The sequence below is a fragment of the Crotalus tigris genome, unplaced genomic scaffold, assembly GCF_016545835.1.
Source record: "Crotalus tigris isolate CLP2741 ecotype Arizona unplaced genomic scaffold, ASM1654583v1 scf7180000024362.2655971311:6658466, whole genome shotgun sequence".
In the NCBI taxonomy this organism is placed as follows: domain Eukaryota; kingdom Metazoa; phylum Chordata; class Lepidosauria; order Squamata; family Viperidae; genus Crotalus; species Crotalus tigris.
In genome coordinates, this window is record NW_024100530.1 from 2,873,750 (window position 1) to 2,898,631 (window position 24,882).

The following is a 24,882-nucleotide window of genomic DNA, read 5'->3' on the forward strand; positions in this document are numbered from 1 at the left end:
TCTTGGATGAGAAGCGAAATGTTTTCAAAGAAAAAAAAAACCAAGAAAGTCCAATTGCCCTTTGGAAAAAGCACCTTTGCGATCTCTAATTGAAGAAAAAAGATATCCATGCTGCTTCCTGGTGATGTTGTGATATTTATAAAAGAAATTTAAAAGGTATTTTTGTTCTCATTTAGAACTTTAGAAACCCACAAAAATGATGCTCAGATACTGTTTCTAAGTGATGTAGCAACATCAGAGGCCAACGCATGTCAGCAGCAACATTGTCTTTTATTTAAAACGATGCTTGCTTTGCATTTATTTGATTCTTCGGAAGTGGGGTGGACTTCAGGTGGGCAGATCCCACAAGGCCGACCAACTGGTCCTCAGGGAACCACGTAGCAGCTTATGGATGCTGCTGCTGCGGCTAATAAAGGGTTGCCGTGGCAACGAGGAAAACGAACGCCGCTGTCCCGGCAACCGTGTTCCATGCAGCGAGAGGCGAACTGAACGTCTATGGAAGCAGAGCCCGTTGCATTGTGGGAAACGTAGTTTCTTTTCCTGTTTTGTTTCCACAATTCATAGGCCGTTCGTCGGCAGAGTTCCCGCGCTTTCCTAGATGAGGCATTATCCCGCACGCACCAAACGAGAGAAAGAAACAACCATTCCGACCAGCGCCTCCAAGAGAAAAACGAGGAAGAGCGGGTGAAAAATAAGAACGAACAGACTTAGGAACGTCAAGCTTTAAGAAAAAGGCATAATAAAGCCAGAGGATTGTGGGAAGGCGGCCTCTCGCGATGGCGCCTGGGACGCGTAGTTCCAAGCTCCCTCCTGCCCCGCCCCCTCCCGGAGGAAACCCGCGCTTTTCCAAGCCTGGGCTCGCGGTGCCCGGTGGGAAAGAGAGTTCCGGTCTCGCCGCGGTGCTTTGTGGGGCGGGTAGTTCCGTTTCCTGTGGCGCTCTCGGGGAGGGCAGGCTGCCGCTGTGGCGTCGGCGCCGGAGAAGGAGCTGCAGCCGCCGCCTTCTGGGACTCGCAATCGGGAGGCCTTGTGGGATCTGTAGTCCCGCCGCCTCGGGCCCGCCGGGGGAAGGAGGAGGAGGCGGCGGCGGCGGAGGAGGAGGAGGAGGCAGGCACCCCGCGCAGACCATGCCCGGGTTCACGTGCTGCGTGCCAGGCTGCTACAACAACTCGCACCGGGACAAGGCGCTCCACTTCTACACCTTCCCGAAGGACGCGGAGCTGCGCCGCCTCTGGCTGAAGAACGTGTCCCGCGCCGGCGTCAGCGGCTGCTTCAGCACTTTCCAGCCCACCACGGGCCACCGCGTCTGCTCCGAGCACTTCCCCGGCGGGCGCAAGTCCTACCTGGTGCGCGTCCCCACCATCTTCCCCTTGCGGGGCGTCAACGAGCGCAAAGGGGCGCGCGGCGGGCGGAGACCCCGCCACGCCCCCGCCCAGGCGGCCGCCCATGCCGCCGCCGCTGCCCAGGTGGCCGCCCAAGCCGCCGCGCAAGCCGCGATGCTGCTGACTTTGCAAGAGGGGGCGGCCGGCCAGGCGGGCCAGGGCCTCCTCCGGGCGGCGGCGGCGGGGGGAGGAGGAGGAGGGGGCGTCGGGCCCGACGGCCTCCCCGGGGAGGACGTCAAGCCCATGGACCTGACGGTGCAGATGGAACTGGGGGGTCCCGGCGCCCTCATGGGGCCCCCGGTCCACCTGGCCTTCCTGGCCGACAACGGGCCGCTGCTGGACGTCCCGCCGGACCATTCCTACTCGCTGTCGTCGGGCACCACGTCGGACGAGCTGCTGCGCAAGCTGAACGAGCAGCGGGACATCATCGCCCTGCTGGAAGTCAAGATGAAGGAGATGAAGGGCAGCATCCGGCGCCTCCGCCTGGCCGAGTCCCAGCTGCGGGAGGAGATCCGGGAGAAGGACCGCTTGCTGCACGCCGCCAGCTTGGCTGGGGGGGCCCGCAAGCGCCACGGCCTCTGAAAGACGACCCTGCGGAGGGGGATCTTGGAAGGGGACGGGGGTGTGCAACTCTTGCATCCGGGCAACAAAGACTTGCATTGGAGGGAGAAAAGACAAATGATGCTCCAGGCAGCTGCCCAAATGACCTTTTTCGCCCTGGTTAGGCAGCGCTACCCTGCCACGGGGGAGTGACCAGTTCTGAGCCCCTGGTTCTCTGCTTCCGAAGCCCAGGCTCCTTTGTGGCCCGGATTTAATCCGCGGGACCTAAAGACAGTCCTTAACATTTATCCCACCGAGACTCCGCTGCAATACTTTTAAAAAGATGGCCTGGGATTCTGGTCGTTCTGGCTGATGCTCCTTGCATTACATATACTGTTCTGAGCGTCGTGGCAAGTCCACGGCTGCTGTGGTACTCTGGGTGATGCCGGCTCGGTTGGAACCTTTTTAGCATTCATTGCCCTCGTGAAGCTAGACTGTTAGCGTCTGCCACCTGCAGCCAAACCACATGTTGTGTACAAAGCTAATTTTGAGGAAAGAATCAGTTGCTTTCTAGACAGGCGCACTCGGGTTGTTAACCGTTGTAACCGTTCGTACCGGAGTCAATGAAGGCGGCCAGGGCACTGTGTCACAGCGTTGTACCGGGATTGTTTTGCGGAAAATGTCATGTGAAAAATCACAGCCATCAGTGCATTTATCTTTCCTTTTTATGAAAGGGAGTTGTAGGCAATTCTCTCTCTGCCCGCCCCCCCCCCCAGAACCTTTTGATGCAGAGTGTGCCATTTCTATTGTCAAAACGAATCCTTAATATTTAAAGAGGATATCAGGAGGATGTTGTTTGTTATCTCCATATTGCCATTGGAGTTAGTTTTTGCTTCTGTTTCTCTTTCAGCTGACAAAGGTATTGTGGCTCTTCTGTCATTTCACGAATCCGTGTCCTTCTGGGCATGCAAACATTGCTTGTTTGAGTTTCCAACAAATGTATTTTCCTCTTGGAAAACCAGTGGGGAGCAGTAGCCTTCCTTTATATTTTTCTGGGGTTTAGTCTCCTTAGCATAAGAGCAATGAGGTTAACCTCCCATACTTTCTTCTGAATCCACTATATTTCTTCAAGTCTTGAAGAAAGTGCCATGCGAATAGATTGAAAACTGAACTTGAGAGGAATGGGTGCGGAGTTCAAGTCCTAAGCAGTTTTTCCACCCTGACATTCTCCCGATGCATTAAAACTACAACTCTTATAAAACTCTAATCATAACATCATATAGTGATTTGGTTGTAGCCTGATACAACTTTATTTGGGGAAGTCAGTGCTTAACTTATATCTCTGTAAAACTGTTGCCATTTGTCTTAAAAGATGTGTGAGGCGGAAGAAGGACTTAACTTTTGTCACAAAAGGATATTAATTTTTCTGCATCCACCCACCTAGATACATAGTGCCTCCCTTTGGAATTTATTTCAAATACGTACCATAATACATTGTTTTGTCAGCTCTTTAGGAGATATCAAACTGTTGGTTAAATTAAAAGGAAGGAAACAGTAAAACATTAGGTGAGGTTGTGTTTTCCTAAGTTGTCATTTTTTCGTATCATCTTATTAATAAGCACACTGACTTTTGCATTTCCAGGCGTGTTTATTTCGTTGGAGCTGCTGTGACCTGATGACATTGATGAGGAACAGAATGGCCAGCTGTCCAATTTTTTTTAAAAAAATTGGTTATAGTATTTTTTTTCCAGCATCAATATGAATAGGAACCACAGTCATATATATTGGTTATATATGTTGTACACATCCACAATTAAAGTTAAATTTTAAAGCTTGAAAACATACTATGATGAAAGTATATGTTTAATGTGATTATTCTTTCTCCCTATTATACTACGCCATAAGATTCACCCAGTTCTTTCGTTCTTCTGCAATTGGTGTAAGTGACTGTATAGGATATGACAGTAGAAATTTAGGATTTACATTCATTGGATTGTACAAACTCTCAGCTGTAGTCATTGAGAACTCTTATCCAGTCCTTGTGAGTAGAAGTTCCAAGAACAATGTCCATTTTTTGCTATTATTTTGGATTTAAATACTAACTCCAAATTTAGCAAATTTCAGTGCTGCCCTATACTTCGGATGCAGAATACCTTTGCTATTGAGTTTTGCATTTAGGTCAGGTTTGAGCACACACCTTTTTGATTTGCTCATATTCACCTTTTAGGATCCTGGGCAATACATTGGTTTTCTCTCTGTAAATAAATGCCTGTGCATTCTAGCTGGCTGAGAGTGTTTTGAAGGTGTGTGTTGTGACCAATGTGGTACTTTTCTACCATCATTATGCACTAAAACATGTTCAGTTGATTGGACTGCTGAACTGGTTATCTATGTTGGACTGTTCTATTTTCCTGGTTATCCTGAGGTGCTAACAAATACGCTTAATTTGAATAAAATCTATTTTGTTTTGTTATGTTGTAGTGTACAATTTGTCCATGGAGCCCAGAAAATGTTATCCCAGTTTTTTTTCCATGACAATCTCATGCATAATTAAGCCAGTTTAACATTTTAATTTTAATTTAACTTCGCAATAATAGTAAAGTTATTGCCCATGTTTTTTTACCATGGTATATTGCCTGCCAGTTCAATATATAAAGTCTACATTCAAACAATAAAGGCACAAATCATGTTTCAGAAAACACAATTGCTAAATCAAAACTGGAAAACTCTTTGTCTTTTAAGGCATGATGTAGTTCGTTTTGGCTAGTTCTGTGAATACGGTGGTGCTTTAAAGCGTTTTAGTACTTTTTTTTTCCTTTGATGTAAGTGAAGAAAGCAATGCAAACAGATATGTATTTGGATATCTTTTATATTTAAAAGGTAGAGGATCAATTCTTGTTTGATTCAGCAATCAAAGAGACATATGACCATACATAAGAATGTATTACCTTCTGAAAACTGTAACCCGTGCAATTGCCATGTTTCAACATCAGCCTTTTCTTACCCTTTTTTGCATCATAAAGATACTCACTGTGGAGACTGTTCACATTCCGTTCTTGCTCATTTAACAAGCCCTGCCTTTCTCAATCCTAATTTTTCAGGTTTATGAAGCCTGCTAATCACACAATGGCTAAAGATGACGAATCTGTGCTACAGGATCATCTGTGGAACTAGATCAATTTTGTTCCAATCCTTTTCCAGCGCAGAAATATTCATAGCTGTGGTGGCCTTCTAGATAAGGGGTCTGCAACCTTGACAACATTTAAGACTTGTGGACTTGGGCTCCCAGAATTCCTCAGCCAGGCATGCTGGCTGAGTAATTCTGTGAGTTGAAGTCCACAAGTTATAAAAGGACCAGGTTTGAAGACCCCCATGGGCAGCAAATGTTCTTTCCCCAAATACTGGCTACCTTCTAGACCTTTGTTTCAGAACACAGGTCTACAATACAAGTAGTCCACAACTTAACAATAATTCATTACAATGGCACTGAAAAAAGTGATTTATGACTGTTTTTTGTAGTTATGACCTTTGCACCTTCTCCATGAACATGTGATGGTCCAAATTCAGACGCTTGGCAACAGGCTCCTATTATGACGGCCACAGTGTCCCAAGGTTCACGTGATCCCCTTTTGCAACCGTCTGACAAGTCAATGAAGCCAGATTCACTTAACCGGGTGACTAACTTACCAACTGCAGTGATTTCATGTTAACAACTGAGGCAAGAGAGGTAAAACGGGGCAAAACTCACTTATCAAATGTCTCCCTCAGCCACAGAAATGCAATACGCAGTTGTGGTCATAAGCCGAGGACTACCCATAAGTGGTGGAGCTGAAGTAAAGAGCTGGCATGTCGTGTTTGCTAGGGGTGTCTTTTCAAACTTGGCCCTTTTATGACTTGTGGACTTCAACTCCCAGAATTCCTCAGCCAGGCACGCTGGCTGAGGAATTCTGGGAGTTGAAGTCCACAAGTCATAAAAGGGCCAAGTTGGAAGACCCCCTGGAGTTTGCTCTCACGGGCAGCAAATGTTCTTTCCCCAAATACTTGCTGCCTTTACAACGGATCATTCCAAGCCGGACCTCCTCGGAGCCAGCCAAGCACCCTCCTATCGAGTCGGGCTCCCAATTCTAATCAGGCCGAAGATGAAACAATCCGTCAACCCAACCCCTTCCTAAGCAGCCCCTTCGGGTCGGGCGCCTCCCCGCGCGGTGCTTGCTGGGAGCTGTAGTGCCCGCCTTTTGTCCGCCGAAGGCTGCACGGCAAGCGAGCGCGAAGAAACTCGCCTTCCCAGCAGCCCGGGGAATGGAGTCGCGCGCCCGCCCGACAGATAGACAGACAGACTGACAAACAGCCGGGGGGCGTGACCGGAAGAGGCGGGCCGGCGGGCGAAGCGGCGAGAGAGACAGTGAGGCTGCGCTCGGGGGCTTCGGGCTCCGCTCGCCGCCGCCGCCGCCGCCATCGCCCTCAGCCTGGTAAGGAGCTGCAGCGCGGGGGCCGCGGGGCGCCTGAGGCGGGCGGGGAGGCCGACCGGAAAGCCCAGCCGCGGAGGAGGCGACCCGCTTTGCAGAGGCTCAGGCCGCGGGCCTGCGCTTGGGCGCTGCCCCCTCTTCCCCAGCCTCGCTCGGGAGAGGGAAGGGCCGGGAAAGGGCGTGTCGGGGCGCCGCAGCCTTTCGGCGCCTCCCCGCCTCCAGAGGCTCTTTCAATCCGGGGCGCCTCTTCTCCTTCCCCGCCCTCTGCCTGAGACCTTTCTCCCCCCCCCTCCCCTCCGGCGTGCGCGGGAAATGCACGTGTGAACGGGCCAGGTCCGCGCCCCGGTGGTCCTGGGCGGCCACGTGCTTTGCGGGTTCCTCCTGGAGGCGCGCAATTTGAAAGTCTTCCGGGCTGGGCTGGAAATTACTTCCTCCCCCCTCCTTTTTTTTTGCGGCCGCTGCTTTTGAGGATTCAGGATGGGGCAATTGGGCAGAGTGAGAAGCCACCCCCTCCAGTCCTCCTCCGGTTATCCCTTTAAAAAGATACTAATAATAATAGTAACGATCTTTCAAAGGGAATGGCTGGTGTTAATTGTGCACGTGGTGTACGGGTGCCGCGTGCTATCGATCCCCGGGTGGATCAGCCTGCTTCTCGGCAAAGCAATTCCCTTTTCTTTTTTTTTAGACGTAGAATTGGGGTTTTTTCCCCCCCTCTTTTTAAGTAGGTGTGTATCAGCGCCTTTCAAACTCTGACAACTTTTAAGATGTCTGGACTTTATTTATTTATTTATGAGACTTATATACCGCTTTAAGTGCAAGCACTCTCTAAGCAGTGTACACCAGTAAGCAATGTATATATATATTTACATTGCCCCCAACAATCTGGGTCCTCATTTTACCTACCTCGGAAGGACGGAAGGCTGAGTCAACCTTGAGCCGGTGAGATTTGAACCGCTGACCTGCTGAACACAGTCAGCTAAAGTGGCCTGCAGACTTCAGAAGTGCCCAAACAGCATGGACAATCCTGAGAATTGAAGTCCACGGTTTTTTTTTTTTTTAAAGTTGCCAAATTTGTGTGTATCAAGCTACGTCTTATGGGAAGTTCTTTAAGGTTTCCCCTCTCGATATCATGCAAAGATAAATTACAAATGCAAGATTGGGTTCCTAAATAATGTTTCTAATGAAAAATAATGGGATGCTTGAGTGAGTTGTTAAAAGTGGTTAAACTTAACAATGACTGGACAGTAAGAGAGTATAAGCTAAGGTGCCCCAAAAAAGCCCCGCATCAAAGCTGTAAAACTGAGCTACTGTACTAAACGTAATAAAAATATGTTGGCACAAATGAATTAGGACATGAAATGGGCAGCCTAGAATCGTCCATTTTTTGAGAATCCTAAGCTTTGAGAAAAATGCGAAAGATATTCAAGCAGGGAGGGACAAGTAAATATGCACAGCTGCCTAATGTGTGGGATGTAGGACCTAAAACCTAAATATAAATGTTATATGATCAGAAGAGTCACATGCCAAACAGTTTGGTAGTTAATACAGACCTTTGCAATTTGATGCCTTTTGAATGGATCAGTTATAACTCTAAGTTCCCTCTCTAAGTATAGTTCTTTGGCTGGATGAGGATCTCAGGAGTTGTCACAATGGCACCAGTTTAGCAAAGTCTGAACAAAGACATGGCTATACTTGTCTATTTTTACGAGAAAATACAAAGGAACATAAGGCTCCTCGATGCGCATAGCAAAAAATCCAGAGAGCAAAATTTGGCAATTCTAAGTAGAGCTGCTATATGTATGTTGGAAGAACCAATATAGTTCAAGTGAAGGGTACCAGAAGATAGGCTGATGTAAATTGGAAAGTGGCTGATTACGCTGCATTTTCTTTTAGAGAAAAAAAAAATAGAATGGAATTGTAAAATCTCTGGATTTGTGCTTCTGTATTCTGACGGACTTGCCTACAGTGATTTTTATAAATAAAAATGTTCATGACTATCCATCTCACAAAAAAGTGATTCTGGGCAGTGAACATACATAAAGCTCCTCTTATCTCCCCCCCCCCCAGCAACATTCTTCTGAGGTAGGTTGGGCTGAGAGAAGAATTGACCCAAAGCTTTCCGTGAATGTTTACAGGGATGGAGCTAACCTCACTTCCTGATAAGATTCTATAAGTGGAGGAAAAATTCCATAAAGGTGGGCACCGTGGCAGAGAAAGCCTGCCTTCTGGGATCTATCAAGTGTAGTTCCCTATAAGATGGGACCCGCAGCATGCCTTTTCTGCAAGGTCTGATGGGATGGCCAGATCAAACCAGCACTTTGAATTGGGCCTGGAAGCAAACTGGCCAACAATGCAGTTTGTGGAGGAGAGATGTGTTGTATGCCAACCTAGGAGCACACATAACTGTCCACACTGCGCCATTTTGCACCATCTGAAGTTTCCAGATACTCTTCAAGGGCAGCCCAGTGTAGAGCAATTACAGTAGCCCAGTTGGGTGGTGACTAAGGCATAAGTGACAGTGAGCAAAGTCCCCTGATCCAGGAATAGGTACAACGGTTACACAGCACAAAGCTGTGTAAAGGCCTTGACTGCCATCTGCTTTTCAAGCGGGAGTTGTGAGTCCAGAAAGAACCCCAGATTGCATGCGAAGCCATCCCGTCCAGCATCGAAACTAATATTGTCCTAGAATTGTACAGCCTCAAAACTCAAAGCCATTCAGTCTTGCCAGGGTGTAGCAGAAGTCTGTTGTTCTCCATCCAGACTTATAATCACTCTGAAGAGATGTGTAACTTATACAACTATGTCACGGGCTTCAGTTTGTCAAAAATTCTAGAGGGACTGGCATGGACGTTTGCTTTTCATAAGATGGAATTTTACTGTCTTTTACATACTTTTCTGTACTGTGAAAAAGTTTGGTCAGCCTTGCCGAGGGGTTTTGCTTTCCTTTCGTCGCTGAACTTTCTAAACACAGATACTATTACATTTCGTTAGAAACATCAATGTTAAAGTAGGAGAAGCTCGCTGATATTTTATGTTGGCTGCCCAGCATTTTAAAGAACCGCCAGCTAGCCAGAATCTGTAAACCTTTCTCAACTGTCTGACCACGTTTCCATGGTCACATTAATCCCAGATTAAAATGAATGTGCAAGTCAAGCTGTGTGTACTGTTGCAAAACTGGACAGATTAAGCTATCTGTTCTGAGCGCTCATCAATCTTTTACCTTGTTCTTCCCTGCTTCAAACATTTGTCACCATTAGAGCTATCTAAATACTTCCTGAGTAGTTGTGAAGAATAATTGATCCCTTAATCTTTTTTTTTTTTTAACATGGTTGTAGCCCTTTCAGGAAACATGAGGCAGCTGTTCCGCTGTGCTAATCAGGCGGATTTTTTTGAGGATCATCTTAGAGTTCTTTTCCATTTCAGTCTTTAATAAGTTTGCAGGTCGTCCTCGACTTATAACCATAATTTGGTTATAAGTTACCGTTTGAAGTTACAATGGTACTGAAAAAAAATGGACTTACAGCTGGTCCCCAAAGTTATGGCCATTGCAGCCTCCGCTGTCATGTGATCAAAAGTCAGGCGGATTTTTTGTAATTGACATTAACTATCACTGTTTATTAAACACACTTGCTTTAAAAGGAATTGACCCATCAATTTGATGAAAGCATCTTCATCCAATTGAATGCTATTCCATATTTCATTTATGCAGTTTGGTGTAGTGATTAAGGCATCAGGCTTAATTCATTGTATATTCACATTCCTTCCACCGCTTCAATATTTTTTTTCAGATGGCGTGACTAGAACAGTAAACAGTATTCTATGTTTTGTCGCATTATGGATTGATGTTGATAATAATATTTGCTTCTTTTCATTCCATTCTCCTACATGGAATTTGTCTGCTTTTACAAGAGCTATATACTAGGCCAGTGGTTTCATCAACCTATCCACAATAAAGCCAAATATCCTATGTTTTTCTTCTACTTCCAGTTGCTGACTGCACTGAGAATTCAGAATGGGAGACAAACCTATTTGGGAACAGATTGGTTCCAGCTTTGTACAGCATTACTATCAGTTATTTGATACAGACAGGACTCAGTTAGGATCAATATATGTAAGTAACTCTGAAACAGATGTTTTTATTGTGGGCTGTTTTATCATTTACCTCCACCTTCCTTTGGGGTCAATAATGCTGGCACTCTCATAATGTTGTTTAGCAGTACCTTGAGATTAATTTAATCTTAAATATAATTGTATTTACTCTTTGTCACTAATATATTGCCTGTATTTATCTAATATATAACGATTGTCTTGAATTAGTTTTGACTCGGAGGAAATTACTAATTTATTTTTAACAATATGTTACTGTTTCTAGTGTACAAAATATTGTTTTTTCTAAGCAGATTATTGTTTTGTTGTTTCAGATAGATGCCTCATGCCTTACATGGGAAGGACTACAATTTCAGGGCAAAGTAGCTATTGTTGAAAAACTCTCAGTAAGTTTCTGTTACGTTGTAGTCCTAATATTCAGCCTAAGACAGGGGTAGGCAACCTTGGCTCTTTTATGACTCGTGGACTTCAACTCCCAGAATTACTGAGCCAACATGGCTCAGCATGGAAACCTCTCCCTTTCCCCTCAGCATACCTGGCTCAGGAATTCTGGGAGTTGAAGTCCACGAGTCATAAAGCAGCCTAGGGCGGGGTAGGCAACCTTGGCTCTTTTAAGACTCATGGACCAACTCCCAGAATTCCTGAGCCAGCCATGCTGAGGGGAAAGGAAGAGGTTCCCAAGCTGAGCCATGCTGGCTCAGGAATTCTGGGAGTTGAAGTCCACGAGTCATAAAAGAGTCAAGGTTGCCTACCCCTGGCCTAAGATATTACCTTTCCCAAATTCTAGAAATTGTCCCAGCTCTACAGTGAAATAAATGTCACCTTGCAAGTCAGATTTCTTTGGGTGGGCAGCTGCCTGCAGACCATAAGGTGCCTGCTCTTGGCTTAATTGACTTTTATGTCCTGGACATAGTGATCTTAATGTTTTCATCTAAATCTACTCTCCTGTAAGTAAGCACCATTGTTTTCATGGCATACTATTATCACTCAGGAGTTTTATTTAAAATGTACAAAGAGAAGCCCACCACAAATTTGGATAAGAGTCTTTTCTAGGAGGTAAAGGAGTGCCATTTACCCCCTAAACCTCTGCATTTCAGGTATAGGTATAGGTAGCCGTCAACTTACGGTCACAGTTGAGCTCAAAACAACTAAATGAGACTGAATTCTGTCCCATTTTACAGCCTTTTTGCCACAGTTGGTAAGTGAATCACCGCAGTTGTTAGTAACATGGTTGTTAAGTCAGAAGTCCTCAAATCCCAGGTCCGCGGACCGGCCCGCAGCCTGTTGGGAAATGGTCATGCGAATGAGAGCGCGAAGATCCATTTGCGCGTGTGCGAATTAGGTTGCACATGCAAAACCATCCCCTCCCCCACTGCTGCCTCCGGTCCGCATAGCTGGAACGGTTGGGGACCGCTGTGTTAAGTACACCTGGCTTCCCCGTTGACTTTGCTTGTAAGCAGGTCACAAAAGGGGATCACACGACCCCCGTCGTAAATACGAGTCGGTCGCCAGGCGGCCTGATTTTGATCCCGTGACCGCGGGAGATGCTGCAGCAGTTGTAAGTGGGGGAAAATGGTCAGGAGTCGCTTCCCCCCCCCCCCAGTGCCATTGTAACTTTGAACAGTCGCCAAACGAACCGTTGCAAGTCGAGGACTCCCTGTCGTTCTCACACAATGGCAGCGCTTGGGACTGGAATTTTCATTGCTTAGTGACCCAGTTGCAAGCTGCAACGTTGCATGACCAGGATGCTTAACGAGGGAAATTCCAGCGCTTCCAGTTGAGATCGTTAAGGGAATCACCTGTCATTTCCCAAGGCCATCACGTGGTCACCACATGCGACCTCCTGCCAGCTTCCCCATCGCCTTTGCTTGTAGGCAACCAGCAGAGGAGGTTGCCCACGGTGATCCCGCGACTGTGGGATTGCAGCAACCAACCTAAGACCATTCGTGTCTGCAATTCATTCAGCGTCGTCCTAAGCTTTGAACAGTCACTAAATGAGTGGTGGTCAAATGAGGACGACCGGTACATCCTTCTGTGTTTCTCCCTTGTCTTTCAGAGCCTTCCTTTTCAGAAAATACAGCACAGCATCACATCCCAAGATCATCAGCCTACTCCAGACAGCTGTATACTCAGTATGGTAGTCGGACAACTTAAAGTAAGTCTGATTTCAGGCCTGGGTTGCGTAAAAAATGATGATGATGATGATGATGATGATAAAGTTGGAAGGGACCTTGGAGGTCAACTAGTCCAACCCCCTGCTCAGGCAGGAAACCCTATACCATTTCGGACAGATGACCGTCCAGTCTCTTCTTAAAAACTTCCAGTGTCGGAGCATTCACCGCTTCTGGAGGCAGGTTGTTCCACAGGTTAATTGTTTAACTGTCACGAAGTTTCTCCTTAGTTCTAGGTTGCTTCTCTCCTTGGTTAGTTTCCATCCGTTGCTTCTTGTCCTGCCTTCAGGCGCCTTGGAAAATAGCTTGACTCCCTCTTCTTTGTGGCAACCCCTGAGATACTGGAAGACTGCTATCATGTCCCCCCTCGTCCTTCTCTTCGTTAAAGTAGACATACCCAATGTCCATAAATGTCCATAAATATATATATCCCTGTCAGATTTTTGTCAAGGTTCCAGCATTTGAGATTTTCAAATCATAAAATGTTTTTCTCCTGTTCTGCTCAGGCAGATGATGACCAAATTCTAGGTTTCCATCAGACCTTTTTGTTGAAAAACTTACAAGGGGCCTGGGTATGCACCAATGAAGTCTTCAGGCTAGCACTCCACAATGTTTAGCCTTCTGGTCACCTCATACTCTGCTCTTCGCTGCCCCCTCTCTAAGTAAGAAGCGTTCAGCTTGTTTCCTCTGCCCCACCTGATCTTGCAACAGCATGAACATTGCTTGTGTGTTACTTGAGGAGGGTTGCAGTATGACAGTGTGGATTGCTCCAGGTGGATGACTCTCGAAATGAGTCGCGGTGACGTTTTTCTTTGCAGAAGCAACTGCCAATTAGTTAATGTAGTGTGTTTTGATATCGGTCAGTCGCTACTTTTAACACCTTGAGGATACAGGGCTGCTTAGAACTCTGGAACGTTGGCGTGGCACACAGTGAAAGCTTGCCTTGTTATGTCTGAAAACTGTCTGCATTCATGCCTGGAGGTGCAGCTGTGCAACCTGTCTCTTACACCAGGGTCCCAAGGCGGAGGCAGCTTACAGTTCAATCCATTGCGAGCATGCCGTTCATAAACAGACATTTGTCTCATTCATTTGTTTCATTCATAAGGAAGGAGGATGTAAAAAAACAAAGAGTGGGCAAACACAATTATATCGACTGCTTTCTCTCAGTAAAGGAGGGCTAAAGGATTGGGACAAAAGGCATCACAGAAAAGGTGGGCTTAAAGAATGGATTTGGCTTATTGTTTTCAGAGTGGAGCAGTAGGATGGATCTTGGAATCGATGGAAGAGAATATTTGTAGCCCAGGGTTGAACTGTGGAGTCTTTGGTGCTCTCAGCTTAGCTCTTTTCTTGTAGAAGTTTAATTATTCAACTAGTCTGGTCAGTGCTAGGTGATGTTACCTTCTTGTGGATGGTGTAATAAGATGTCTGCAAGAAAACAGCGAAGCTCAGAAAGCACAAGGACTCACAAAGCTCAGATGTGCTGTTCTGCACTCTTCCACTTTGGGTGATGAGAAAAACAAATAGCAAATTGTTGGTTGCAGAAGGACTAACTTTTAGGAAAAGCTCTCATATCTCTCCTAAGTTGACTTTCCCTAATCCGGCACGATCCCAATAAGTTGGACAGCTGTTCCCAGCCAACATGATGTGCTAGCTGGGAACTCTGAAATATCAAGATGCTTCTGTGAAGCTGATTTGACTTCTAAGTGGACCTTTGCACAGGGGTGGGTAGCGTGACTTGGCACACAATAGTAAGGATTGTCTCAGACTATTTTGGGGGGAAGTTGGAAAAATTTCTGAAGCCAGCACAAAAGTTCCAGTTCCAGAATGCAAACTAGTTTGGGTTAACTGCCAGTTGTTGCCAACATGCTATCTATAGTCATGGTTCGTTCTTATCTTTAGCAAATATTTAACATGTAGATCTAGTTGATCTGCTGTGCTAAGCTACAATTTCTTTAACCATAATTAACTGTCTTAAGTCAGAACTGGGTGAGTTTACACTCTTCCAAGCCACAAATATGGTTTATATGCGCTGACTGGATTTACAAAGCATACAAGCATAAGAGTTAGTACAATGTGCAAATACAGCCTTAGTCTTGCAATGCCATGTACCTCAACATTAATAATAGATACAGTGTAACCTTGTTTTAACAGACTAATTGAGGAAATGTCTATTGTATAAAATGTCTATTATATTCGAGAGTAAATAATTGCACTGAATTTGTCATATAAATGATCTAGATCAGTATTTCTCACCCTTGAGAACTTTAAGATGTGTGGACTTGTAACTCCCAGAATTCCCTAGCCAGTATGCTAGAATGGGAATTCTGCACATTAAAAAGGTTGAGTAACACTGGTCTGGATTGAAAATTGATCCATTTAATGTGAAGTCCATTGTATCAAGTTCATAGTAAATCAAGGTTTCACTTGGTTGTACTGCAAAACCCAAAAGTATTATGTTTGCTAGAGTATAGGCAGTTTATTTTCGTGATGATTATATGAGAAGACACGATTCCACCTTAGGTAGTCATAAAAACATCACTAAAGGCTCAGGAAGAAATGTTCCCTATTTTATAACTAGAAGTGAAACTTTAGCTCATTATCCAGATTTAAACTTAAAGCTATTCCTCAATTTATGACTGCAATTGAGACCAAATTTCTGGATTTAAGTTGTTGCAGTTCTAAGTTGAGGCATTCACTTGACCAGACCAACACTTTTGGTAGCAGTCATTAAATAAATCATCATAGTTGTTAAGTGAATGCCACGGTCATGTGAATCCATTGTTCCAAATTCCTGGCTGAGAATTTTGGAAACTTATCATCTGAAAAACACTAAATTGGGGAACATTGAGTAATTATTATAGTAATCAGGAACTGCATTTAAGTTTCCAGCGGTATTTAATTATTCGTGCCATTCTGCATCATCATGACTAAAAATGCATGTTGTGTTCTTGCACAGAGACAAAATGCCACATTTTAGTTTCTGTCAAAAAGAATTGCTGGTAAGGCAAGAAGTATGCATGACGACCTTTGATTCCAGTTACAGGAATTCGATGCGCTGCTCAAAAGCATCTAAATGTTTATTTTTCATTTGTCTTTGCAGGCCGATGAAGATCCTGTTATCGGATTCCACCAGATATTTCTATTAAAGAACATCAACGATGCTTGGGTTTGCACCAATGACATGTTCAGGCTAGCATTGCACAACTATGGTTGAAATGGCATCCCTGAGGCACCTGTCCTTTTTTTTTTCCTCCTCCTCCTTACCAATATTAATCACACCCATGGAACATTCCAAATATCATACACAAACCTGCACACCATGGCAAACAAGCAAGACTTGTGACATACCCTTTCGAAGAGTTTTATGTTGTGCCACTAGAAGAGTTCCTTGTGCATGATGTTTGGAAGTTAGAATTAGCTGCATTTGACAAAGGAAGGGTATGTTTTACCAGCATGCCTTGGGAAGAATCCATAATACAAATGGTCGTGTTTCTGTACTGACAAGTTTCTCTAATAACCCAAAGAAACAAAAGGATATTAAAGAATAGCCAGCCTGAAACCAACTCAGATAATTGATCTCTCTTTTTTTGTTGTTCAAATGTTACAGTGCTACATTATACAATAAAACCATGTGATTTTCTTAACAGTTTAAATTGTTGGATCTTCAGTCTGTAAATGGAAAGTCTTGTATTTCCAAGAATTCTGTTTGAATTCTCAGTTTTGGGAATATGTGGCTGGACATAAGTTTTAAGTTTTAAAATTTCCACGTACGCTTTGTGCTCTCGCTTGCTTTTGGTTGGAAGCTTAACGTGGATGTGGCACTGAATAAATGGCTTTCATGCCTGAAATGGGAAGTCTCACCTCTCCCTGAAAATCATGATGTAGATTTATATTAATTACCTATGTGCTGCAAGTTTATTATACTGAACCTCAAGTCAATTTTTTTCCATACTATTATGCAGATATAGATAAAAGACTGTGAAGACCAACAATGCGCGTGTGCTTATTTTGAGGCTTATTTCTCCATGTTATCCTTTCTTAGTCGGCATCATGATATCACCCTGTTTTTGATAATCAAAAGCTGAGTCGTCATTGCATTCAGCGTCTTCGGGGTACCAGTTTCAAAATGAGATGTTAACTTTGGTCCAGATCAGGAGAGTGCCACATCCCATTCCGTGTTGCCTGTTGCTTATTTTGATATCCCAAGCGTCTGCTGTATCTTGGTTGCAATAGACAACAGCCAGGTGCCACCAGTAGCGCCATTTTAATGGTCCAGTTGGGTCAATATTTGAAGTACCATTTGCTGCAAAGCTGATAAAAGTTACAGAAAAGAAATGTATCTTCAAAATGGCCAGGTTGTTCTTCTGGTTGTTTAATACAAGCTGGGGGATCTTGAATTCATAGGCCTTATGCCTTCCCAAGTCTATTTTTCTATTTTCTAAACTGAAAAGTTTAAAGCTGGGCTGGCAATCAGGTTAACACAGCCTAATTCCACATGCTAATGAACAGCAAAAAAAAGTATGCAGTTCTTAATCACTGATGTTCAATTTTGGAAGAACGGAGTTCAAATTCATTAATTTAGGCCTGTGCTTGTTAAGAAATTGCAATTGTACACACCAGCTGAATAATTGTTTAGAGAAATGCATTTTGAAGCTTGTCACAATTTTAAAAGGTTAGCATATAAAGCTTTTGAATGTCCTAACTTTCCTAAGCGCATATGTATGTATGTATGTATGTATGTATGTGCCATCAGTGTAGCTGCTTCATTGCAAACACCACAGTTGAAATTAATCAGTCTGGGGCAATGGATCACAAAAGCTAGCATGTTAGTACCTAGGTATAGGTTTAGTTGAAAACTATTGTCGATGGAATTTGTTTCCAACATTGTAGCATTCAAAGCTGGTGACAAGATTCTTTTTATGAAGAATTAGTGATGAAGGGAAGTTTAATCTGGGTATCTCAGCACCACCCTATTCAAAATGGCTAGTGAATGTTTGGAAAGATTGCATGGTGTCAGGTTTTAGTTGAATAGGTATATGCCTTAATGAAGCAGTATGTAATAGCCATACATAAACAAAATGCCTTAGAAAAATTCCTTGAATGCATATTCATAGGAACACATTTTGCCTAAAGAGGCTTTATTCTTTTTAGCTAAGCAAATGAGGAATGCCTTTTGTCATCCGTAAGGAAGAAATGACTATTTTTCCACATGCTGTGAACTATGGCTACTTCAACTTTCAGTATTAGTACCTGGCATTTGATTAGACATTGTCCCTTTCCTAAGCGAAGCTAAGACTTTAGTTGGAGGCAAGAACTGGCTGCTTTCTTCCCTGTAGGAAGGGAGGTTCATCTAAACTATTTCTGAATTAAATTGCATGGTGGAAGGGCAAAATGTATTGTAAAGACATTAGTTGCTGCAAGAAAGGATAATAAAATCTTTGGTCTGGGAATATAGAAGCCATGTAAATAGATTAAGGTTATTGAGCTGCTGTTTAAATAAACTGTTCTTTCTATAAAAATACTAAAAGGGATATTCTGTTGGGATATGCGTAGATCAGGTTTGTGTAGACGTGACTCACCATGCTCACAACCCATCTACTATATTTTATGGTTCACCAGGCACGTTATATCTGTTTTTGTAAAATTCTGGACAAGAAACAAAACACATTTTCAAGGCCCACATATGTAAATCATAAGCTCTAGAGCTCTTTTTACTTCTTGTTTTTCACTTTGATACAAAAGTGCTCTAAAACTTTGCTAGTATAATATTCAATTTGGTATCAGTTGCCGGAAACAAAATGTATTCAAGAACTGCTGAGTTTACACACTGCTTAATAACAAATACTTGATGTACATGATAAAGAAAGCAGACTTTAATATTGTGAAGCTTGGTTTGCAGAGCATCGCTAGTTTTACCAATAAATATGCTGAAGTTTTGTGGAGTAAGGTTATCTACCTATTCCGTTATGGGCTGTGTAATCTTGGCTTGTTTAAGACTGTACCTGTGGCAAATGTACTAATAAAATTCTTTAACAAGCACTCTTTGTAAGGCTAAGCTTAGAAATTTAAGAAACAATGAAAATGAAGTTAGGCATTCTTGTGCTGTTTAACTATAGTGAAGCAATGACCATGAAAAGGTGGTCAGATATCCAGCGAGAGATAATCACTCTAAAATAAAAATGCTTTTAAATTATCCTCTTTGAATTCTGGTGCTTGCCTGCCAAAGAAACAATTCTTTATATACCTGTAAGCAATTTATAGCTTAGTTAAAAAAATTTTTTTTCAAGTTTCTGCCATTTCTATGTTACGTATGTTGTGATGTATAATAAAGAGGTAATTTTAGCACCTCTTACATGTATTATACCGTGAACAATTTACAGTAATTTGGTTTGTGATCCTTCTGTTGGGTAATAGTACATTGGAACCAGTCAGAATAATCTCTCTAACTTGGACTTTCAAACTCTTCCAATGTCATCTCCATTACCTCTATCCACCTTTTGCTGATTGTCCTGTTTTCCTTCCACCTTTTCCAGCAAGATGGCCTTCTCCAGAGAGTTAAGTCTTCACATGTGTCCTAATTAGGATGTTACGGTCAAGTATTGTACAGTCCTACACTGAATTGTACTGTAATTTTCCACCACAGAGTATCACCATTCTAGACTTATTCCAACTCCACAATGTTCCCAGTTTCCTATGCAAGCCACAAGCCACTAAGAAATGAATGGGGTGGTCAGTTTTCAATATTTCACACAGTTCTTGAAGAAAAGTTTTTTAAAAAACTATTCCTGTATTTGTTGCAAAGATTTGACAACTTTTCAGCAAGAACATAAAATCTAAGATTAATGGAGAACTGTGGTTGATGCATCATGTTTCTTAATCTTGCCTACCAATACCTGTCTTTAATACAGAGACTTGTTTACTGAAACAGTCTAGCTCTTCAGCAAAGCTGTTCTACCTTTCTATGGGAGAAGCTGGATAATAAGTACAATAATGCATAAGTTTCTCCTTTTATTTTCATATCGTTTCTACGCTCGTCTGCCATGATCAAATATTACCAGTATCATTGGTAATTCATTGTATTGTCAAATTATTAAATACAGGTAGTCCTCGACTTACGACCACAACTGAGCCCAACATTTCTGTTGCTAAGTGAATTTTGCCCCATTTTATGACCTTTCTGACGCAGCTAAGTGAATCACAGCATTTCTTAAATTAGTAACATGGTTAAGTGAATCTGGACTCCCCATTGACTTTGCTTGTCAGAAGGTCACAAAAGACGACCACGATCCCAGGACTCTGCAACTGTCATAAATATGAATCAGTTGCCAAGCATCTGAATTTTGGTCACGTGACCACGGGGATGCTGCAATGGTTGTTAAGTGTGAAAAATGGTCATAAGTCACTTTTTTCAGTGCCCTTGTAATTTTGAACAGTCACTAAATGAACTCCTGTAAATCGAGGACTCCCTATATAAATATTATTTACATGCTTTTTTTATGCAGAGAGAAAATACAAAATATTTTCTAGAGTGTTTAATGAGAGGAGCTAGTGCATCACTGAAATGGCTGTTTAACATACAACTTCTTAAGCAGCAAGACTTAAGCAGCAACCCCGTGCACATTTAGAAATAAGAATCTTGGTTACTTACTGATTAAATCAATGTATACAACTGATGGGTCGGTCTGAAAAAGCAACGTGTACATTGGTGAAGGCGGGACGCGTTCGCATCTTTGTATGAGGCTGTGTATATAGATATATGCAAGGGGAACCTATCCACCTGTCCGGGGAAAATCTATACCTATATTTTTGTTTGATGCAGCCCAAAAGCATCTCCGCAACGAGAACCAGGCAGCTTTGGATTGCCGCCCTAGTCTTTGAAAAAGACGCCTCCCTGCAACCCTAGCCCGGCTGTCTCCTGTCGCTTTGGAGGGCTCAAGGAAAGCCCGGCCATGTAAGGCCAGAGAAGGAGGGACTCCCCGCTCCCCCGTCGCCCCTTTTTCTACACAACCTCTCGACACGTGTTTTCCCATTCCTGTGAGCGCCCTCGGCGGCGGCGACGCCGGGAGGACCCCGCGCGCCGGGATGCGGTTTCCGACGGGAGGAGAAGGGCGTGCGGACCGGAAGCGGAAGTGGGGGCGGGCGAGTCGGGCTCGGCCTGTCTGGGCGGCGGGCGGCCGGGCGGGCGGGCGTGAGAGGCGGCTTCGGTCTTGGCGGGGCCCGATGGCCTCCGCTAGCATCGACATCGAGGACGCGACCCAGCACCTGCGCGACATCCTCAAGCTGGATCGGCCGGGCGGTGAGACGGGGCGCGGGGCCTCGAGCGGCGGCCTTTGCGGCGCTTCGGGCGGGGTCTGGTGCTGGGCAGAGACGCTCCGCTTCGGGGCTGGAGGGCAGCGCGAGTGCCCGGGCTGGAATTCCTTCCTCCGGACTGAGGCGCTGGTGCCGTCCGGAAAGAACGAGAGGAGAGAAGCAGCTTCTCCCCCGATCCGGCGCCCTGCAGGGAAGCCGGCTGCCCTTCCCTCCTCGCCATTGCCCCGTCTGAAGGGCCCCGGTTGCCGGGCAGGCGGAGGCACAGGTTTGCACTCGGGGGGGGGGGTGTAACATCCCCTGCCTTGGCTTGGGAGCAAATCCGCTGGGACTCGGCCCTACCCGAAGCGGATGATGGGGTAATAGGAGGCTGCTGTCCTGTGCAAACTGGTTGGGGAACAGCTCCCACTAAACCCAGTGGGGTAAAGTCCAGAGCATCTGAGGTTTTGATTAAAAGGGGGAGGCAGGAGATCTCCTTGAATAAAAAGCATCAATATCTCACTTGCTTTTAACTTCAATACCTAACACTGTACAGAATATGTAGTATTCTATGCTCAGATTTCTTGGATCAATGTTCGCTTATGTAATCCACATTTTCTGTTCTATTTTCAGCTTTTTTTTTTTAGTTTATCCAATCCTCTAAATCGGCGTATTTTAACCTTGCCCTCTTTTTACATGGGTGGGCTTCAAACCCCCCCCCCGAATTCCACTGCAGTTAAAATATAGGCAGACTTATCTAAAGAAGACTCCCCCCCCTCCATTCAAATTTAAGGTTAAACTTCTATCTGACTTCTTGTTTGGTGCTAACTAAATCCATCTAGCTGTCTCTCCAACCTTAGTTGTTCACACAACATGCTTCCTACAAGTATTCCTCCACGCACCCAAATTTAAGGGTTCATGCAAAGATACTAATTCAGTGTGGTGATTTTATACATTATTAATGCTTATTTGGTTTTGATAATAATCTAACAATTAGATATTTGCACTTTTTTAAAAAGCCATTTTAAAAATGGTGGATTTTTTTTTAAAAAAAGAAAGCATTGCTGAAACATTTCTGCATATTCATCCTTATAGCCAAAGTCCCCTTATTAAATTATTCTGTCCACTGGTACTCAGAATGTTAGCTTAGCAACACAGAAAAAGGCTTGTGTTGTTCTGTAACATTGTGTGGTTAATAACAATAATTTTGTTTATTTTGAGGACTGACTTGTGGTGTAAAATTATAAATATAAACCACAAATATATCATCTGAATAATTGCATTAATGCTAGCTCATCTCTGTGCTTGTCCTCTTTTGTCAAACCTTACTTGCTGTTTGACATTTAGAGTGGTAATAAACAATGAGTGCGGCTGTCTTTATAAAAACTGCAGTATGATAATACTTGGGCAATTGTTTTGATACTTGTGTGAAAATTTGTGTGATCTTGTAGGGTTTTTTTAAAATGAGTTTTAGATAAATTGCTTTAAATAGAAGCAAAGTGAATAGTAGCTTGATATACTTCATTTGAAAGTCTTGTAGGGATATTTAAAGCCCTTGAAAAGTTGGGGAAATCATGAAATGGAACTTTTTGTAAGTTGAAATCTACACATCTGGAAAAAGTCTAAGTTGGGCGAAGCTGTTCTAGAAAGAGTCAATAATTTGGCCATGAAAGAAATGTTTGATGTAATATTATAGATTAAAGTTGAAGTGTATCAAGCTACTATTCACTTGGCTTCTATTTAAAACAATTTATCTAAAACTCATTTTAAAAAACCCTACAAATAGATTGTAGACTGGCATATACTTTTAAATCTATGGGTGATTTGTAACAGAAAGCAATGTTTCTACCTCCCCCCAAAAATCAGCAAGAATGGAAAGACAGTTCTTTTTTCCCCTCTCTGCCCAAAATAGACTTCTGGAATTAAGTGCTGTCGGTAGATCTAAAATCTGCATTGCTCTATGAAAAATACTACTGTTTTATAAATCAGCAGTACACAGTACTTCAGTAAAAGGCAGGCTAATTTAAAATATGTACAACTCTGACAAGACTAAGTAAATATGAATCTTGGTTTTTCTCTCGGTTTCCCCATTCTTCATATCTTTCAGGGTCAGTGAATGAAAACCAGAGAACATCCAGTTCATATAATGGTGACCTGAATGGCCTTCTGGTGCCAGATCCCACCGCAGCTGGAGATGGCTCATCCTCAACTAAGCCTGTTCCACAAACTGTTCCTCTTGGAGCACTACAGGAAAAGCAAGTTATGTAGGTATCTTAATTGGTGAGGCAAAAGTGAAAGGCCAGAATATGTGTGATTTTGTGGTCTGTGGAATAAGCTTATCAAGAAGCATCCTGGCAAATGTGTTCTCCTACAGAGATTTGATTTCCATCTATTCTGGTATCCCTAATGTTAAGGCTTTATAAAATGATGTATAGTTTCTGGGGTGGGTTAAGTCTATTGATGTGCCTCACCAATTGGTGTTTAATGCCACATTTTCCAACCTGCTTTTCTCCAAATGAACATCAGCTTCAGGCACTCTGTTAGTAGAAGTCCAGTATATTTGGAGAGAAACCAGACTGGTTGGGGAAGGTTGATTTAGAAGAGCACAGGAGAAACCAGTGTTATAAAGAGCAGTCACTGTCAGTTGAGGCTTATTGTTCCTGGTTTATTTCGTTCTTTGGGTTATTGTTCTTGCTGCTCCTGGTTTGTTTTCTTTTGCCCATTTTTATTCAATCTGGATCTGTAAAATACATTGTTGGGAATTCTGCAAGGCAGTAGCAATGTCATCTGCTTGATTCTATGTGTACGGTGAGCACAGTCCTGACTCTGAACAATTCACAGAAAAAAGTTACTCTTCATATCCTGGAAACTGACTTCTTTTTCTCTCTACTGCCTGCCCCCGGCCACTTTTTAGCTGCCTCTCTGGAGATGATAATTCCACCTGTATGGTGATTGTTGCTAAAGATGTTGAAATTGTGGCCAGCAGCGATTCCAGCATCACCAGTAAAGCAAGAGGAAGCAATAAGGTAAATACAAGAAATTACCTTCTTCATAGCTCATAACTCTCTTCCTTCTCACCTGCTGATGATAAGCTCAGACCCATCCTGGTATAATAGAAAAAAATATATAAAAATTTCCAAAATATGTAAAAAAATAATAATTGAGCATTGGCAGATGCAATGTTATATTGGGTACGTGTTCAGACATTGTGCTTGAGAATATGGCCTTGATATATTGGCTGGCTGTGATCCAAGAGAGGTAGATTGATTGGAAGACACTTTAGTTAATGCATGGGAGATTTGCAGTTCTTTCCCCCATTCTCTTTCCATTTTCAGTCCACACACTTTAGGCCTTTCTCCCCTTAGAAGTATCTGTGAATAAACCGGTACGGTAGGAAAACACTATCCATTAGAGTTATTTGGATAAAACCCCCAAAGAAATTTAACATCTTTTGGAATACTAAATTAATGATGGCACTCTAAATCTGCCTTCGTGTATATTTCTGCCAATCAGTCGGTCTCTTTAACAAAGTCCCTTAAGTTATATTACCCATCTTGTCAATCCGTGTGCAATTGTAATTTCAGATATTGTCAGCTAGTTATGTCTTGTTAAAGAATAAAAGGTTTGCTATTTTGTTGTCCAATATCTCTGTATGCAGTAGACAATATTCTTTCCTTCTTCATATCGTTCCTGATTCCTCGTTGTTAAGAAACATTTTAAAATATTCAAAAGTAGTGGTTTGACAAGGTAAACCTGCTTGTTTGCTGACTTGTTTCTTTTTCACGTTTCCTTCTGCTACAGATTAGACAGTGGCCATCTCCTTCTCACTTTCACAGCTTACTGTCATAGAACAGCCATAGATCGGGGTGGGCAGAAATAGCCCCTTTACGTCCTGTGGACTTCAGCTCCCCTGCTGGCTCAGGAATTCTGCGA

At 43.4% G+C, this 24,882-nt stretch overlaps 3 protein-coding genes across 5 annotated transcripts in view; all 3 read left to right on the top strand.

Moving 5' to 3' along the window:
* The first annotated feature begins 314 nt into the window (after positions 1-314).
* On the top strand, positions 315-4,392 carry THAP11 (THAP domain containing 11). Its single transcript, XM_039327447.1, has 2 exons — positions 315-2,838; positions 3,562-4,392. The coding sequence occupies exon 1, from the start codon at positions 777-779 to the stop codon at positions 1,959-1,961; it is 1,185 nt and encodes a 394-aa protein (XP_039183381.1). The 5' UTR covers positions 315-776; the 3' UTR covers positions 1,962-2,838; positions 3,562-4,392.
* Positions 4,393-6,230: 1,838 nt separating this feature from the next.
* Positions 6,231-16,316, top strand: NUTF2 (nuclear transport factor 2). Its single transcript, XM_039327551.1, has 5 exons — positions 6,231-6,388; positions 10,373-10,496; positions 10,807-10,878; positions 12,549-12,647; positions 15,764-16,316. Exons 2-5 carry the CDS (start codon positions 10,398-10,400, stop codon positions 15,875-15,877), a joined length of 384 nt encoding a protein of 127 aa, XP_039183485.1. The 5' UTR covers positions 6,231-6,388; positions 10,373-10,397; the 3' UTR covers positions 15,878-16,316.
* Positions 16,317-20,803: 4,487 nt separating this feature from the next.
* Positions 20,804-24,882, top strand: part of EDC4 (enhancer of mRNA decapping 4) — a 33,845-nt gene continuing 29,766 nt past the window's right edge. For all 3 annotated transcript variants that reach the window (XM_039327517.1, XM_039327518.1, XM_039327519.1), the window contains exons 1-3: positions 20,804-20,959; positions 23,057-23,213; positions 23,864-23,975. In XM_039327517.1, the coding sequence (XP_039183451.1) occupies positions 20,884-20,959; positions 23,057-23,213; positions 23,864-23,975 (345 nt within the window). In that variant the 5' untranslated portion in view covers positions 20,804-20,883. The remainder of the gene's footprint in view (positions 20,960-23,056; positions 23,214-23,863; positions 23,976-24,882) is intronic.

Excerpts from the sequence above, each read along its gene's own strand:
- THAP11 (XM_039327447.1), top strand. The coding sequence starts at position 777 with ATGGCGCCTGGGACGCGTAGTTCCAAGCTCCCTCCTGCCCCGCCCCCT.
- NUTF2 (XM_039327551.1), top strand. The coding sequence starts at position 10,398 with ATGGGAGACAAACCTATTTGGGAACAGATTGGTTCCAGCTTTGTACAG. Across the intron at positions 10,497-10,806 it reads CTCAGTTAGGATCAATATAT|ATAGATGCCTCATGCCTTAC; the intron begins GTAAGTAACTCT and ends TTGTTGTTTCAG. Across the intron at positions 10,879-12,548 it reads CTATTGTTGAAAAACTCTCA|AGCCTTCCTTTTCAGAAAAT; the intron begins GTAAGTTTCTGT and ends CTTGTCTTTCAG.